The sequence below is a fragment of the Sceloporus undulatus genome, chromosome 2 (assembly GCF_019175285.1).
Source record: "Sceloporus undulatus isolate JIND9_A2432 ecotype Alabama chromosome 2, SceUnd_v1.1, whole genome shotgun sequence".
NCBI lineage: Eukaryota > Metazoa > Chordata > Lepidosauria > Squamata > Phrynosomatidae > Sceloporus > Sceloporus undulatus.
This window is the reverse complement of record NC_056523.1, coordinates 68,729,003-68,745,583: the sequence shown is the minus strand read 5'-3', so window position 1 is coordinate 68,745,583 and position 16,581 is coordinate 68,729,003. Positions and strand designations below refer to the sequence as shown.

The 16,581-nt window shown below is 39.2% G+C and overlaps 1 protein-coding gene across 2 annotated transcripts in view; it reads right to left on the bottom strand.

Moving 5' to 3' along the window:
• PFKFB4 (6-phosphofructo-2-kinase/fructose-2,6-biphosphatase 4) overlaps positions 1 to 16,581 on the bottom strand; it is a 95,609-nt gene that overhangs the window by 12,176 nt on the left and 66,852 nt on the right. The window contains exons 1-4 of one of the 2 annotated variants that reach the window (XM_042454712.1): positions 12,858 to 13,011; positions 2,400 to 2,516; positions 1,011 to 1,107; positions 522 to 588 (exon numbers count right to left, since the gene is read on the bottom strand). In XM_042454712.1, the coding sequence (XP_042310646.1) occupies positions 522 to 588; positions 1,011 to 1,107; positions 2,400 to 2,516; positions 12,858 to 12,879 (303 nt within the window). In that variant the 5' untranslated portion in view covers positions 12,880 to 13,011. Of the gene's footprint in view, positions 1 to 521; positions 589 to 1,010; positions 1,108 to 2,399; positions 2,517 to 12,857; positions 13,012 to 16,581 lie in introns of those variants that run through there. The other variant, XM_042454711.1, reaches the window with a different exon arrangement.

Sequence of the window (16,581 nt, the reverse complement as noted above, 5' to 3'; positions counted from 1 at the left end):
AGCAATGCATAAAATGCATCAGTGAACTGGGGAAAAATCAGCTACATGAACAAGGCTCAAGGACAACTCCCTGATTATAATTTCTGTCTCTTTCTAAAGAAATTGCATTACCTGTGGAGTAACACATCAAAGGGTATGTTTGTTTCATTCTCAAGGAAGAAAGTGATCAATAAAATAACAAAAACCTTTTGCTGAAAAACTTACAGTATTGAAAGATGAGTAAAAAAAAGTATTACAAACAAAAAATACTTGCAAAGGTATAGTATATGAAACGGGGTATGTTGTCCTTCTAACTATTAATTTTTCTCGTTCATTATAATTTGTAAGCCTATTATCCTAACCTGTATCTGGAACTCTGTAAACAGTCCCAAGTAGAGAGAGGATAGAAAGATTGTTCTGTGCTTCTCTGTGAACCAAGAAAGGCGTCTCAGTGAGTTAGTCACTATAAAGCAATCCAACTCTTTGGAGGCAATTCATTTCCCTTTGGTTTAGAACTTTTTTCTTGAACAACAAATACTTACTGCCACATGCCCATTTTCTTCACCAAGATATCTACGAACATCATTCAGTGCTGCTAAGGCACACTGTCTTAAAAAAGAAGAGACAATATAACAATTATACTTCTGAAAATAATGCATTCTTAAATAAGCACCTGGCACTTCAAGCTTAAAGCCACAATACAAAGATCAGAAGTTAATTTCACTTGCCAAGTCACACATCTTACAAACACAGAAACAAACTAAATATCTTGCTTTAAACCACACCGCTTTAAATCACACAGCAGCAGTAAGACGGGGATCGATATTACTTCTCCTGTACCAGGGGGCACAGAAATTGAGTTCTCAGGGTTTATCCATGCAATTCCTCTATGAGCCAGACATCAGACTTTCTCTTTATTTGACTGAAGGGATAACTAGCTGGTTACAGCTGCCTCTAATGCAAAGAACATGAAGATCTTTGAATCAAAACAATACCAGAAGGAATAAGAACAAGACATGTTACAAACTTACTTTCGGATTTTCAAGCCTTCTTCATTGTCTGGCAGGAAGAACTCAAAAGACTTGTACGTTTTTACCAAATCCCGACGATACTGACCAACGTTAAATTCTATGTGGAACATCAAGAAAGAACATCAACCTAGGTTCAGCCAACATTTCTTCTTGATATCATTGATTTTCTCCTACATTTAATGCATATATTTAAAAATGGCAGTGGTTAAAGTGCCATTAAAGATGACAATTAAATGCAGAGCCAAATTCAATGCTTATAAAGCTCTATATAGCTCAGAATGATATTATCTGAGAGACTGACTTTTCCTGTGTAATCCACCCCAGTCTTGATGCTCTTGGGTGGAGATCTCTGCTTACTGTATCAAAGCTTCCAAATGCTTACTTGACTGTGATACAGAGGAGGGGCTCAGAACCTTGTGGAATGGGCTCCCCACAGAGATTAGGTGACTCCCAATATTGGGGTGTTTCTGTCATCACTTCAGGTCCTACATATTTGCCCAGAAATTTTCCTTATCAGCACTGCCAGTCAACCCTGGTTTTTAAATACAGTAATCACTTATTTGGGATAATAATGTGGTTAGTTTCCTTCAAATCATTTCTGATTTATGACGAACCTAAAGTACCCCTATCATGGGGGTTTCTTTATAAGATTTGTTCAGATGTGGGTTCGTCTTTGCCTTTCTCTGAGAGAGTGTGACTTGCTTAAGGTCAACCAGTGAGTTTCCATGGCTGAGTGGGGATTTGAATCCTGGTCTCCAGAGTCATAGTCCAGCACTCAAACCATTACACCACGCTGGTTCTTGGGAATAATACTACTGAAGCAAATTTGTCCTAAGAATCACAACTATGGAAATCCATAATTAACCACAGTTTGTCTTTTTTGGACAAAACAAGCAACAATTAATTTAACAAATGCAGGAACAGCTTCTAGAATCTCCATCCTGTCATTGTAAGGGGTGAGAGGAAGAAAAATGTAAGCAAAAAGCTTGCTACAGCACATATACATCATGATCCATCACGAGTTGATGTCCAAACCAGTTCATTCTAGAATTATCCCTTATGCAATAATTCAGTCTCCATCAGTTCCTTCAAAACCCACGTCATCTACGAAACCTTTGTTTCAGGTTCTTATTTCCAATGCCCTATTGCAACTACCGGTAAGCCTGAGGCTAAACATAAATACAAGGAACTGAAACAACCTCCACTTCCTTCCCCCTTCTTTCTGCTTGAGCCAGAATGTAATCTTCCCAAGGCAGAGATCCACCTTCTATACTTTGTAAAACACTATGCACATTCCTGGAACTGTAGAAATGTGCTGATTTTCTTGTTAATGAGTTTAAGCACCACTTTCCTCCAGAGTTGTTTATGCTGAGAGAGAAAAGTTTTCACCTTTTGTAGGCACTCCAATCCAGTTTAAGTAGCGTGTCAACTTCTTTGAGATGTAAGTCTTTCCTCTTGCTGGGAGGCCAACCATGACAATGAGTGTAGGGCAGTTGGTCATACATACTGTGCAAAAAAACAAAACAAAATTGAAGAAGAAAGTTTTGTGTTTGTGGCAAAGAGAAGTTCAAGATATAATTATTAATGTCTACAGAGTTCATCTGGGAAGCCTACAAGACATGAATACACTGCTATTCACACTGCAGTTCCATCAACACTACTTTGATATTTGCCCTAGGGCTGCGATGAACTCATGCCACAGCCCCAAAGGCGCTTCTTGCTATGGTCCCAAATGGACCGTGGCAAGAAATGGAAAAAAACCAGTCCCTTTGGGGCTGGTTTACAGCTGCCTTAGCTGGCCCTGGCAAAGCCCCAGGGTGGCTTCCGGGTGCTCCAGGGGCATGTGTTGTGTAAACACGCCAGAAGCCACCCTCGTTTGTTCATTTGTTTTGGGCCTTATTCATTCATTCGATTTATATCCCATGCTCCCTATAGGAACCAAGCCAGCCCAATGTGCATCAAAAGTGCCCAATGTACATCAAAACTGCCCAATGCACATCAGAAGAATTCAATGCACATCAGGAATTCCCAATGTACATCAGAACACTCTTGCCAATGCCCAGATGCTCATTTGTACAATTCACTAACAGGATTTCTATGAAATTCTGCAACACAATTATGGATCCATGAAGTTGTGAAACGTAGATCATGAAAATTTAATCTTGATACCTGTCTGTCCAATGTTCCACAAAATGTAAGCACTGACAATCACTACAGAAAACCTAATTCTGTTGTTAGTATCTCTCTCTCTTCTACTAGGAAAAAGCCACCTTACTTCTTTAATAGTAGTTAAGTAGCCAGCCATAAACTAAGACAGCAAAGTTGCAGTGGTATTAATGCAAGATGCTGTGGCCACTGACATCATCCTATTATCATATTGTTACATATTGTCTATGTAACATGTTTTAAATGTTCAAACTACGCTACGTATTTATTTTATATGCCTTAAGGTCTAGGTTACAGTGACCATATCCTAGGATTTTTTTGAGAAGACTTATTCCGAAGAGGTCTGCCACCGTCTTTGTCTTAGACTAAAGGAATGTGACTTGCCCAAGGTCACCCAGTCAGATTCCATAGCTGAGCAGGGATTCAAACCCTAGTCTCTCCATGTCTTAATCCAACACTCAAACCACTGCACCATGCTATCTACCTGAACCACATAAATTGCCTCAATAATTATTACAACAGTTTTGACAGGTAGGTATTATTTCTATATTTGGCCAAAAAGTCAGTAGATACAGGAGTCAATAGCTAAGGCTGAAAGACAGTGGGGTTTTGAGCCATCTTAGTATGAAGAAATAACTGAACCATTCTGTAAGCCCAGTCTCTTAGCCTCTATCTGTCTTCAGAGCCAGAGAAACCCCAATGGCACAGTATTTTAGATTGCCAAGGCAGCACGATGAAGGTTCCACTGTTCAAACTGAATAACAATCCACAACTTACAAAGAAGTCCAGTGCTTCTTATTGAGGAGCTTACAACAGCCCCATTAAAATATAAATTAAAGCCCTTGACATTATTCCATGAAATGTCACATAATACATATAAATAAGTTCAAATCAAGTGCACTTGACATATCACGATGGAAATACCTTTGTATTAAATGAGAAAGAAAAAAGAGGAAAAAAAGAAAAAAAGATCAAGTTCTAAACTGCACACAGTAACCCTTCTAACCTGGAATTTATTTGTACAAATGAGCTAGTTTCCTACAGCTCATTAATCACATTTTGTTTCCAACTGTTGTGTCATTTAATCTGTTAATCAGTTGTGTGGGTTTTTTTTTTTAAGTATTCAGTAATAAGGGCTCCTCCAGAAAGTGTGTGAAATGACAACCAAAGCTATCCTATTTGTTGTCTCTTCACACTCTTAATATTATTCTCATCAATGCCACGCTATTGTCAGAAAAAGTGTTGGGAATCTATGGGGCTGATTCACAAATTTCCTTCTCATATTCCACTGGAATGGCTTTAGGAATCAAGGGGAAAGCAGGAAAAACATAGGTGTTAAAGCTATCCCACTTTTCCTTAGAAGAGGTTCGCTTGTTTGCTTTTAGCAGTTCTCTTAAAACAAAACCTGAACGTTGAACATACCATCTTGTGACAATGTTTCTTTCTTCACTTTTTGATTTTGATTTGATTTACAGCTGAAATTCTCAGTGCATCATGCACAAAGGCACTTCTGGACTTCTTGTTGTTGTTATTGTTGTATGCCTTCAAGTAATTTCTAACTTATGGCAAACCTATCACAGGGGTTTCTTAGCAAGTTTCTTTAGGGGGAGTTTACAACTGACATCATCTGAGGCTGAAAGAGTGTGACCTGCCCAAGGTCACCCAGTGGTTTTCATGGCTGAGCAGGGATTTGAACCCTTTTCTCCATATTCATAGTCCAATGTTCAAACCACTGCACCACTCTGGACTTTTACAAACCAAAACTCAAGAGATTTCTGGCTTGTCAAGCATGAACCAGCATGCTGGTGTAGTCTGGCTGATTGTTCCCACTTGCAATGCGAGCTCTTACTGCAAGCTGGGGCAAGTAAACTACGTCTAAAAGCATACTGCTCAAACATAGAAAGACAGGACCCCCAAAGATCCCTGACTTACTATGATGCACAAACTCACTGGGAAAAGAGGAAGACCACACTTTGTGTAATGCTTCCATTTCAGTCTCAAGCAAACAATTAGAAAAGTGCCTGAATGTTGTGCAACTCTGCTGTTGTGTATATTAGTATGTTACACCAGACATGTATGCTGATGGAAAGAACAAAGAACAAAAAAATGCAAAACACATCATAATCTTAGATAAGTTTAGAGCCAATGTGTTAACTTTATTTTGTTCTCACTCTGCTCATCTACCTAGAAGTAAGTGTCATAGAGTAAAATGAAACTAATTCTCAGGTAAATGCAAATAGAGGATGCAGCTTACGTCCCCTTTCCTCTTGTGCGTGCAAATGAAGATCACATTGTAACAGGAATCTGAGAATGGCCTGCAAGGAACTTATCAATTGCATTCAAGAACTGTACATCTGTCTCCCCTGTACCACAGAAAGGTGAAGTAACAGAAGTCATAGCTGTAGGATTTTGAAGATTAGTTTACCATTATTGCATTGGAATCAGTTCCACAACACTACTTATTTACGTACACAAAAAACCCTGCAAACTAATATCCACTTATATATGTCTAGGTGCTATTTAAATTAACTAAGAATAAAAAGACTTAAAAGCTTAGATAATCTTTTTAAAAGAAGGCGTCAATGAATATTACTTTCACAGTACCTTTAAAAAAGATTCTATGGATTCAGTCAGTAAAATATTGGTAACAAGAGCAAATGTTAGCACAAGCTTGTTCTGTTTAGAAACTTCCAATGACTTATCATTGCTGGAAAGGGAAAACTAATTTAAATGGGCCTCTATTTTGAGCCAGCAAGGCAATTTTTTCTAGTCTAATGGTTCATACACATCTCTGCCATTAAAGATTGATACAGTACATTTGTGTCATCTGAAGCATACGACTACGTTGTTTTTAAAGCTGAACTTTATCCCTTCCCTGTTGTTGTTGTTATTGTGTGTGTTCAAGTCATTTCCGACTTATGATGACCAAGAAAGATAGCTCCTTGATGGTCCACTTAATATTTTCTGTAAAAGAATCAAAAATTCAGCTATAACTATCAAAGCAAGCTGTGTGCAGGCACAAGTGTGTATTCAACAAGCAACCTGGGATGGCTTTCTTTTTGCTTCTTTATGTCAGAAGGTGAAGCCTTTTTAATTCAGCAGGCTTTAGGAAGCTGATCATTACACAAGGGCTTGTTTTTAATATGCTGTACTGCTTTCATTTATAGAATCATAGGCCTGTTACAGACAGCTAAAATAAAGCTGCTTCGAGTCACAGTGGAGGTATGGTATTTCAATGATGCATACGTCCTACGAGTCCAGAAGTCGCACCAAAGCCACACTCCATCCCTAAGGATTGGAGCGTGGCTTTGGTGTGGCTTCTGGACTCTTAGGATGCATGCATCATTGAAACACCATACCACTGTGACTCGAAGCAGCTTTATTTTGGCTGTCTGTAACAGGCCATAGAGTTCTTCCAGGTCTCATGGCCACCATCCCTCTGCTCAATTCTCAGCCAAAGCATCCCCAGCAGGTAGGTGCCCAGCCTCTTTCTGAAGACATCCAGATAAGGAGATCCTATAAGCAATTGGTTCCACTGCAGAACCACTGTCGCTGTCAAGTTTCTTTCAATATTCAAATGAAATCTACTCTTCCTTAACTAAAAACCATTAGACTGAGTTCTCCCCTCTGAGGCAGCAATGAACAAGCCTGCCCCTCCTCTTTGTGCAGTACTTGAGGTATTTGAGGGTACGATCATGTCATCCTTCAGCCTTCTCTTCACCAAGGTGAACATGTCCAGCTTTAAGTATTATTTGCTTTAATGTTTTAAAAGGCTTTGATTCTGTTAATACTTCAATATTACTTTAATCACTTTTACTTTAAAACTTTTTGTATATTTTAACCACGTGCATATTTATTTGTAGACTTTGAATTGAAGTCTGGAGAAAAGACAGGGGATATATAGTGAGAAATGGATAGATATGCAGATGCTTCTGTCACTGTGGTGCCCAATGCAAGCCACTATTCATTTAAGAGTTACTTCCATTTGTGACTGTCAGAGCTGGAGCGCCAGAGACTTTGCAGTGTGCAGAGAGTTGTTTTGGATCACAGTTATGTGTGTAACTGTGCCAACAACTGATTTTGTAAGAGCAGCTGAAATGTAATTAGCAAACTGAGCTCTAGAAAGGCATTCAGTTCTATTGTGCAGGGATTTAAGCAATCAGAAATTCACTGAGGATTACACAAAACACATATGACTAGGTAACAGGCAATCAGTTTGTCCCTAGAACAGAAGCTTATCACAAAAGGAAAGTGAAATGGGAAGAAAGGCATCACAAAAAAGTCTGTGTCATTTTTTTTTCCAGTGAAGTATAATGTGTGTGTGTGTTGTGTGCCTTCAAGTCATTTGTAACTTATGGCGACCCTAAGGTAAACCTATCATGGGGTTTTCTTGGCAAGATCTGTTGAGAGGAAGTTTGCCATTGTCTTCCCCTGAGGCTGAAAGCATGGGACTGCCTAAGATCACCCAGTATGTTTCATGGCTGATCTGGAACCCTGGTCTCCAGAGTTGTAATCCAACACTGAAACAACTGTGCCACACTGGATCTCTCTACCACTGCCTCAAAAGCAAGTGAACATTTGGAACTGCCATGCCGTGGTATGTTCTACCTATTAACTAGATTATTACTTTCAACTAGATCATGTATCTGGAAAAATAAAGAATTCTGTACCAAGGATACCTTATGGCACAAACTGAAGCCATCAAAGTCAAAACTAAAGTGAAGTCCCAAACCAGTCAAATGGGTACATTTACTTTATCTTTATTTTATTATTTTAAACTTACAAGTAAACACTCTCCTAAACATCTATAACAAGAATTGTCTCTTGGTGATGAGCTAAGGAAACTGTTTATGAAGTTGGCTATGACATGGGATTGCAATATGGGTTGTGTGAAGTACAGTCAGCCCTCTGTATCCACAGATTCTGCATCCATGGATGGCTTGAAATTATCATACACACACTCACACACACACACACACACACACACACACAAAAGAAACCTAAAAGCAAACTTTAATTTTGCCCATTTTATGTAAGGGACACCATTTTACTAAGCCATTGTATTTAATGGGACTTGAGCATCCACAGATTTTGGTATCCACAAGGAGAAGAAGGGGTCCTTGAACCAAACCCCAGTGGATGACAAGGGTGCACTGTACAAATAAGCTTACTGAAACATATAAAGCAGTTAGGATGACTTTTGGACTTTGTACAGTATATGTCAAACATAACATAAGGAAATGAATTTATTTAATAATTTTCATTTGTAATGGGAAAGGCAAGTCTCAATCCTAAATGTTGTGGATGGAAGTCAAACCTGACCCTTGGATTCATATTTAATCTTTTATTCCACAACTACACCCCATGCAGAATCTGTTAAAGCTAAGATATTTCCCATCCTCTAAATCCAATTTTTAGTCTCAGCTAGAGTAGACCCAATGAATCAATGGGATTTACATAAGTGTTGGTTTACCATTCAGCAACTTATTCAATAGACTACTGCAGTTGGATTCAGGCTACTCTTTACTTGCCATCTGTTTTATCTCTTCTTTTTCTTCTATAGCACATACAGAAACAGATACAGTGGTCTCTTCTTATCTGGGAGCTTATCATCCATGGATTTGAGCTTCCACGGATGGCAAGTCCCGTTGTTTGTAATGGAGATATGTGCCGCCATAGAAAACAACAAGACTTGAGGTCCTATGTTTTTTGTTATCTGTGGGGAGAGGGTCCAGAACAAATCCCCCATTAATAAGAAGGAATAACTGTACTTCTGAAATAAATGCATTTATCCAGGGGTGAATGCTTAACTGACAGCAGTTTTAGACAACTAATAAAAAAAACCTCTCCATTATATTTTTATTCATTTATTTATTGCATTGGTATGTATTGTTCCTTCAGCTACTTCAGAACAGAACTAAGTACACACATCACCAATGTTCTTCAAACAAACAAACAAACAAGGTTATGGGTGATATAGGGACAGAATTGCTATCAGGTACAACGTGGTCCCTATTCATACTGACTGCCTCCCCTTACCCATATTTTTCACAACCTATGACAGAACTACAATATCAGGAACCTTACTGGGAAAATGTACTAATCCAAATTAATCAGTTTTTTTACAAGTAAGAAGAAACAGTGCCCTAGAAGCATATCAAAGTTCAGAGTCCACTAGTAAGATACAAGGGGGGAGGGTTACAAAGGGAGAACATAAAGAGGCCATACAATAGCAACAAAACACAAAGTACTTTATACCTTCCTACATTTAAACAGTTTCATCAGCTTCTTGGAATTTAAAAGCCAATTTTTCACTGCCACTGAACTTGTCCTATTCAATTGACTAGTCAGTAAATGACAAGGTCCTTGTTCACATCGGAGTAAAAACGTGAAGTGAATTTTTTGTTGTTTCTTTTTCCAAGGAGTGCTTCTTTGTGAGCTGGGCAGTAGAGGACAGGAGTTAAAACAGCACAAATTTGACTGGCAAAACTAGCTGTAGTCAGCCTGAAGCAGTATATAAAGTTGTATTACTCTGGAAACTCAGTATGCAAAGGGATCTTGCAGCACCTTTAAGACTAAGGGAACGAAAGAAACTGGCAGCATAAGCTTTATAGACTAGAACCTGCTTCCTCATGCATCTGCAGAAGTAGGCTCATCTATGAAAGCTCATGCTACCAGCTTCTTTATTTCAGTTAGTCTCAAAGGTGCTACAAATTCCCTCTACATATTGAAGCAGCATATGTTCAACCAGTAAAAATCTCAATGGGAAAATACAAAACAATGCCACTTTTTTCCTAGTGCTCATGGTATATTATATCAGTAGGTACTTATACTGCAGGATACTGCAGACTGTAGTAGCTAGATTAGCTGAGGTGAGAAAGAACAGTGCTAGGCCCAGGGGTTATGTTTAAAAAGATCATAGAACATAATTAACTTAATTTTCCTAAGGAGATTCATCCTCATGTTCAATTCAGCCCAGTAAAAAACTACAAAACAAAATGGCATGTTCATACATAGCTCTTATACTATGAAGCAACCCCCTATAAATAATTCACATGGAGGATATACATTTCTTCACTCCTTATCTTGTTTTGACCAGGCATCAAATGGACTAATCGTTGTGCTGATTGCCAACTCTGGGAAATCATTTATGGACCAGTTTTTAATAATCTCTTTGATTTAGCTATCTTGTAATATGTTACAGGCATAGCAAACTTTCTTCATCCTTGTTATTCTGTATCGTCTATCCAGGTCAAGGATAAACCTCTGACCATTTTTCCATACCTTGCCTCAAATCACATTAATCTAAAATGCTAGACAAAGGGTGAAATATCAATGTAACCATCTTTAGTTCTAAGGAATATTAAGAAAGAGTTCCAGAAAGCTACTTCAACAGCATTATCTGCACAGATCCTGTTGGAATAATACCAAATTGAGATCTAACTGAAGTACAAGTTGATGTTTTCAACTCCATATTCAAGCACAGAGATCACATGAAACTGCACAGATCTTAAAACTTGGAAGATTAAAAACAAAAACAGCTTTAGTCTCAGCCAATTATAGACTTGCCAAGTTGCACTCAGTTTCAGCTTAGTGCAAAATATCTCCAGATGAGATTATGGTAATACAGAATGGATAAGAAATTGTTCATCAACTCTCCAACTTTGTCACAAACAGATTTCATTCCTAATAACTACACCAATGTCAGTCTTGAATGGGAATGAATGCTCCCATAATTTCAATGTCACTAAGTTTTTTATAGCAAACAAGTTACAAGAGGCAGAAGGAAGTAAGAAAATTAAAAATAATGGCAATTCTTTACTCAAATTATAGGCGGGGGGAGAAACCATTAAGAACTATCCCACTACACCAATGGTACAATTTAATGCTGTTACTCTGAATTTTATGCTGCTGTTGTGCACTATTTTGCTATCCCTTTCTTATATCTGTTAAGAATATTCAGCTATCCCACTCTGCAAAAATATGGTTAAGAGTTTGGTTGTTGGTAATTTCAAACTGTTATATAAACTAGACCGTTATTTCACTGTATCAGTGCTACAATATATGTGATCACTGACTGACCATGGTTTCTGCCAGCTTGATCTAAACAAGTGGGGGTTCTTGCTGTACTAAATGAAGTGTGGGTTCTTGCCTCTTTGGGTTTTACTGGCTGTTATCATCTCCAATGCAACTTGTTCTGCATTTTTAGTGGGTATGTTTGTAGCAACTGTGCATATAAGGAAGCTTCCACCTGACTGTATTTAAAACTTTTGGGAGCCCTTGAAACTGGCCTATATTGTCACCTTGCCCCTTGTCACATTGAACCATGTGGACACAACCAAATAAAAGCTGGAAGCATATAAATGTAAATCCATACTTCTTAGCCATGCTAAAAATGGAGGACAATGTGGAAACCCTCCTCCTGGACAGGAAGGCCGAGAGGGGGACATGTCCAGGAAAAGGAGGGGAAGCCTGGTCACCTCACCAAGGGGCAGGCATCCCCTTCCTCCCCCCCCCCTCCCTGTCTCACTTCTTCCCTCCTTTCTTTAGTTCCCTGCTTCATTCCTCCATCTCTCCCTTCTTTATTTCCTTCTTTCCTTGCATCTCTCTTTCTTTCCTTAATCCTTCCCTTCCTCCCTCCCTTCCTTCTTTCTTTCCTTCCTTCCTCCTTTCTTCCTTTCTGCTCCCTCCCTCCCTCCCATCTTTCTTTCCTGCTTCACTTCTTCACTTCTGGGAGCCGGGACATCCTCCTCCTCCTGACTGTTTGACCCCGGGCCTCCAGAAATCCTTTGGGGGCCCACATCCAGCCCCCAGGCTGCATGTTGGGCACCCCTGCTCTAATATAATCTTAATTGGGTTTTTTTTTTAATTTGTTCATGTTCATGGACATTAATGGATGGGTCAAAGTTGGCTTCTTCCAGGCAAATCATAGTTTAAATTACGCATGGTTTTTCAGAGGTGGACCAATCAGTGAGCATAAAATTTGAAAACAGAACTGGAAGCTTTCAAACACCTTCTTGTGGTTGCACTAGACTAGGAGAGAAAAGGGAGAAGTGTACAATCCTAGGGCTTGCTGTGGTTTATTCTCATAATGCTGCTGAAATTCAGTGGAGTCCAAACTCAAACTTTATATGACAAACTTTATATGTCTGCTGTAACCATTGGTGTTATCAAACAGTGTTTCCTACAGTAAACATGTAAAATATAGATGTCAGGCTGCACTGTGTCTGTATACTGATAGGCAAGTGATGGGCCAAAATAACATATATGCACGCACGCACGCACACTTTTAGAAATGAGGGTTCCTACATGTAAAGCATCCACTTTTTCATATATATTTTCTCATGTTTGCTATGTGAAACTTTACTATAAGATTAGGGTACATACAGCAGGTGTATTTGCTATGTAAAGTATGGCAGTGCGCCAAGGTCTTAAACACGTAAACACTGCAATTCAACGCTTTTACATTCTGTTCTGACTAACCTATAAAATGAGTAAGACTATTCTGAACGTTCAGTCTAATGTTAAAAAATATTCAGACTTAGCTAAATTTAGTTCAACTTGGAACAAGAAATTTTTGATTTTAGTAGCTATGAGGCAGATGTTAACAACTAAACATTGTTGATATGCAAAGCATAGATAGGAGGGCAGAAGGGCCTTTAAAGCAATTCCTTTTCTTACCTCTTTGACCTTTGTTCACCATCTGTTATCAGATCCTCTATGTGGCTGTTCTGGCACAATTTATTTGTTGAAACAGTTGCTCTTTTGTGCATACTACATGACATGGAGCTCCAGTTGCTCAACTCCATGCAATTATACAATAGACTTCTATGCAACATGATAAAGAAACAAATTGACAAGACAAAATTAATGCCCAGTAACCATCTACTACAGCAAAAACAAAATGACAGAACGCCCCTAATAGTCATCTACGCTCCGCAGCTGAGACCACTCAAACCCATCACCAATGAGCTACAACCAGTTCTGAAGAATAATACAGACCTCTCACAATTTCTGGAAGGCAGGCCTTTATTGGCCCACACACAGCCTCCAAATCTTAACATGGATGGTAATACAAAGACAAGACCCTTCCATGGACCCAGATGCCAACTCTGGCCCCACATCTACTCTGGGAGCAAGATGACAGCAGCCAATAACATCACTCACAACATCAAAGGTGCATTTACATACTCTTCCTTCAATATGATATATGCCATTCTATGCCCATCTGAACTCTGGACAAACAGGACAGTCTCTACACAAGAGGATTAATGCACACAAATCTGACATTAAAAAGACAAAAACAAAAAACAAAAAAACAAAAATACAGAACATTTCAACTTTCCTGGACACACAGTAAAGGATTTACAGATTGTGGCTGTTAAAACAATAAAATTACAAACAAAGACTAGGGGGAAACTGCTAAATTGAATTATATTCAAAAATCCCAATCCATTAGCAGAGGTATGAACAAAATATTGAAAACCCCAAGGGGTAATATGCTGAAACTATTTTCAAACTTGGGAGAGAATGTAGGACAGGGGGGGAAATGAATTAATGCTTTCAGTAAAAATTTCTGGCAAAAAAAAAAAGAATTACTAGAGTGAACAAATGTCTTTATGATCCTGAAGTGGCAGTAATCTCTAAGTGAAGTATGAAGTATAGCCTTTTGACACTATACATTCACATGGCTGCACACACTATGCTTCACCCTATGTTGGGCTCTCCTGCCCACACTAGCTATTAGTCAAGAGAAGTGTCTTACTACTAACAGAGGAGGATTCTAGGGACAAGGTCCTCATCTCTTCCAATGTTTCCAATTGCTCACTTCAATACCAACCAAAAGGTGAGAGCTGTTGCCCAGATCTCTACTCTCCCACAAAAACAGGAGAGCCATAGCTCTAAGAACACTGAAATCCTAGAAGACTTGATCACTCTGCACTACAAGGCATGGCAACTGACGCTCCTGTTTGCCCTCATGGCATAATGACAACATCCCTTTCAAGCAGCAGCTGCCTCAAACAGCTTCATTCAGTGTTAGTCAGTTTAGACCCAAATGATGATGAAACTGGAAGCCAGATACCAAGCAGTAACATCTAGTTCTTCACCAGAGCAGAAGCAACTGCCTGCCACAAGGCTCAGCTACAGCAATACCTGTTATCTTAGATCTCTATCTGCTTCTCCACCTCCTCCTACTTATTTACATACAGTACTGTTGAGAAAACAACAACATGTAAGACCAGCACCTTCCACTCTGGGACTCATTCCAGGCCACTTCCTCTACTTTCCTCTAGAATTATTCCAGGCACACACACACACACACAACTTCTGCCCTCAATTTCTTCAGCACTCCACCAGAGATCAGCCTATACAACAGATACTTGAAAGCCATTTATCCAGAAAAATTACCCACAAACACACACATTTTTCAGCAGGGGCTTCTACATATACTGGGAACACCTTTATCATCTAAGTAAAATTCTTACAAAGTTATCCTATGCACATCTATACAAAACTAAGTCCCAGTTAAATCAGTGAGAGTTACCTCTGAGTGTGCACGCATGTGTGTGCATGTGCGGTTTCAAGTCTTTTGTCGACTTATGGTGTCATTACTTTCGTAAGGTTTTCTTCAGCAAGGAATACTTAATAATGGTTTTGCCAGTTCCTTCCTGAAATATAGCCTACAGCACTTGGGATCCATTCGCTCTCTCCCATCCAAGAGGAGTGCCAGCAAAATGTGGTGGTTTGAGCACTAGACTATGACTCTGGAGATCAGAGTTTGATTCGCTGCTTGGCCATGGAAACCCACCTTGAGAATCAAACACTCTCAGCCCCAGAAAATCACACGACAGTGTTGCTTTAGGGTTACCATAAGTCAGAAATGACTGGAAGGCAAAGAACAAGTACTAACCTGGGCTGACCCTACTTAGCTTCCAAGATCAACTGAGATCTCGTGCCTTTCAGGTATTTAGCACAGGAGAGCTAAAACCAACCACGGAAGTCTTACCTATCCTGCCAGGTAGGTCCTTTCATATTGAGAATTTTCTGAACCATCTCAATTGATTAATTGGCTGAAATCCAGTAGCTGAAGGTTTTTCCATTACTCTAACAGTCATAATTCATCTGTCAGCAAAATTATTCAAAACAAACAAAGACTTCCCTGGTCTAATTATAATACAAATATTAATGTAATAGTAATATGCCTGAAGGCAAAGACCTTGCCATCTCAAAATCTAAGTGTCTTGTCTTTGCATATTCCCTCCATTTTCCCCCTTAATATTGGCACCAAAATTTCTATCACTAGAAAGAAAGAAAAATGTAAGAGACAGTAAGGATTATTATGATGACACCATACTTCTAGCAGAAAACACCATAGGACTTTATCACACTATCAAAAAAGAAGGGAGTATAGCAATAATGCTATGATTTTCACATGACGTCGCAGTTATTCTGCAATTATCCTGTGAATCAAGACGCATTCTAGTGCTGCATTTTATTCACAGGAAAATCCCATGAATAAAAAGCAGCACTAGAATGCCTCTTTATTCATAGGATAATTGTGCAATAATTGCAACGTCATGAGATGTTGTGTGATAATCACAGCATTATTGAATGATGTTCACGGGAGCATCTTTATGCTCAACATAAAGAAAACAAAGATTAATGGCCACAGAGAATCTACACAAATCCTACCAAGACAACAAGGAAACCAAAATAGTTGAAGAGTTCCTATACCTTGGATCAAACACTGATCAGAATGGAGATTGCAAACAAGAAATCAGAAGACTAGGAATGGGAAGGGTAACCATGAAGGAACTTGAAAAGAGCTTAAAGAGTAAAGATATACACCTGAGCACTTAAGTTAGAATTGTCCAAGCAAATGTATTCCCCACACCATGTACAGACGTGAGAGCTGGACAGTGAAGAAAGTGCATAAAAAGAAAACTCATTTGGGATGTGGTGCTGGAGAAGAGTGCTTAGAATACCATGGACAACACAAAGAGACAAGCAAATGGATCCTAGAAGAGATCAAGATGGAAATTTCCCTGGAAGCCAGGAGAACTAAACTGAGGCTGACCTACTTTGGCCACATATGAGAGGACATGGCTCATTAGAAAAGACAATAATGCTGGGAAAGGTAAAGTAGAGAGAGGGGGAAACCACAGGCCAGGTAGATGGACTCAGTCAGAGAGGTCACAGGCCTCAATCTACAAAGCCTAAGCAGAGCAACAGAGGCTAAGAGGTCTTGGAGATGTCTCACCCACAGGGTCAGCATGTGTTGGGGCCGACTTGAAGGCAGTTAACCATGACAAAATTAGAGGGCATGCTTATTAAATCTGCAGATGAAACCAAATTAGGGGGTATAGCTAATGCCCCAGAGGAGAGGAACAAAATTCAAATTAAC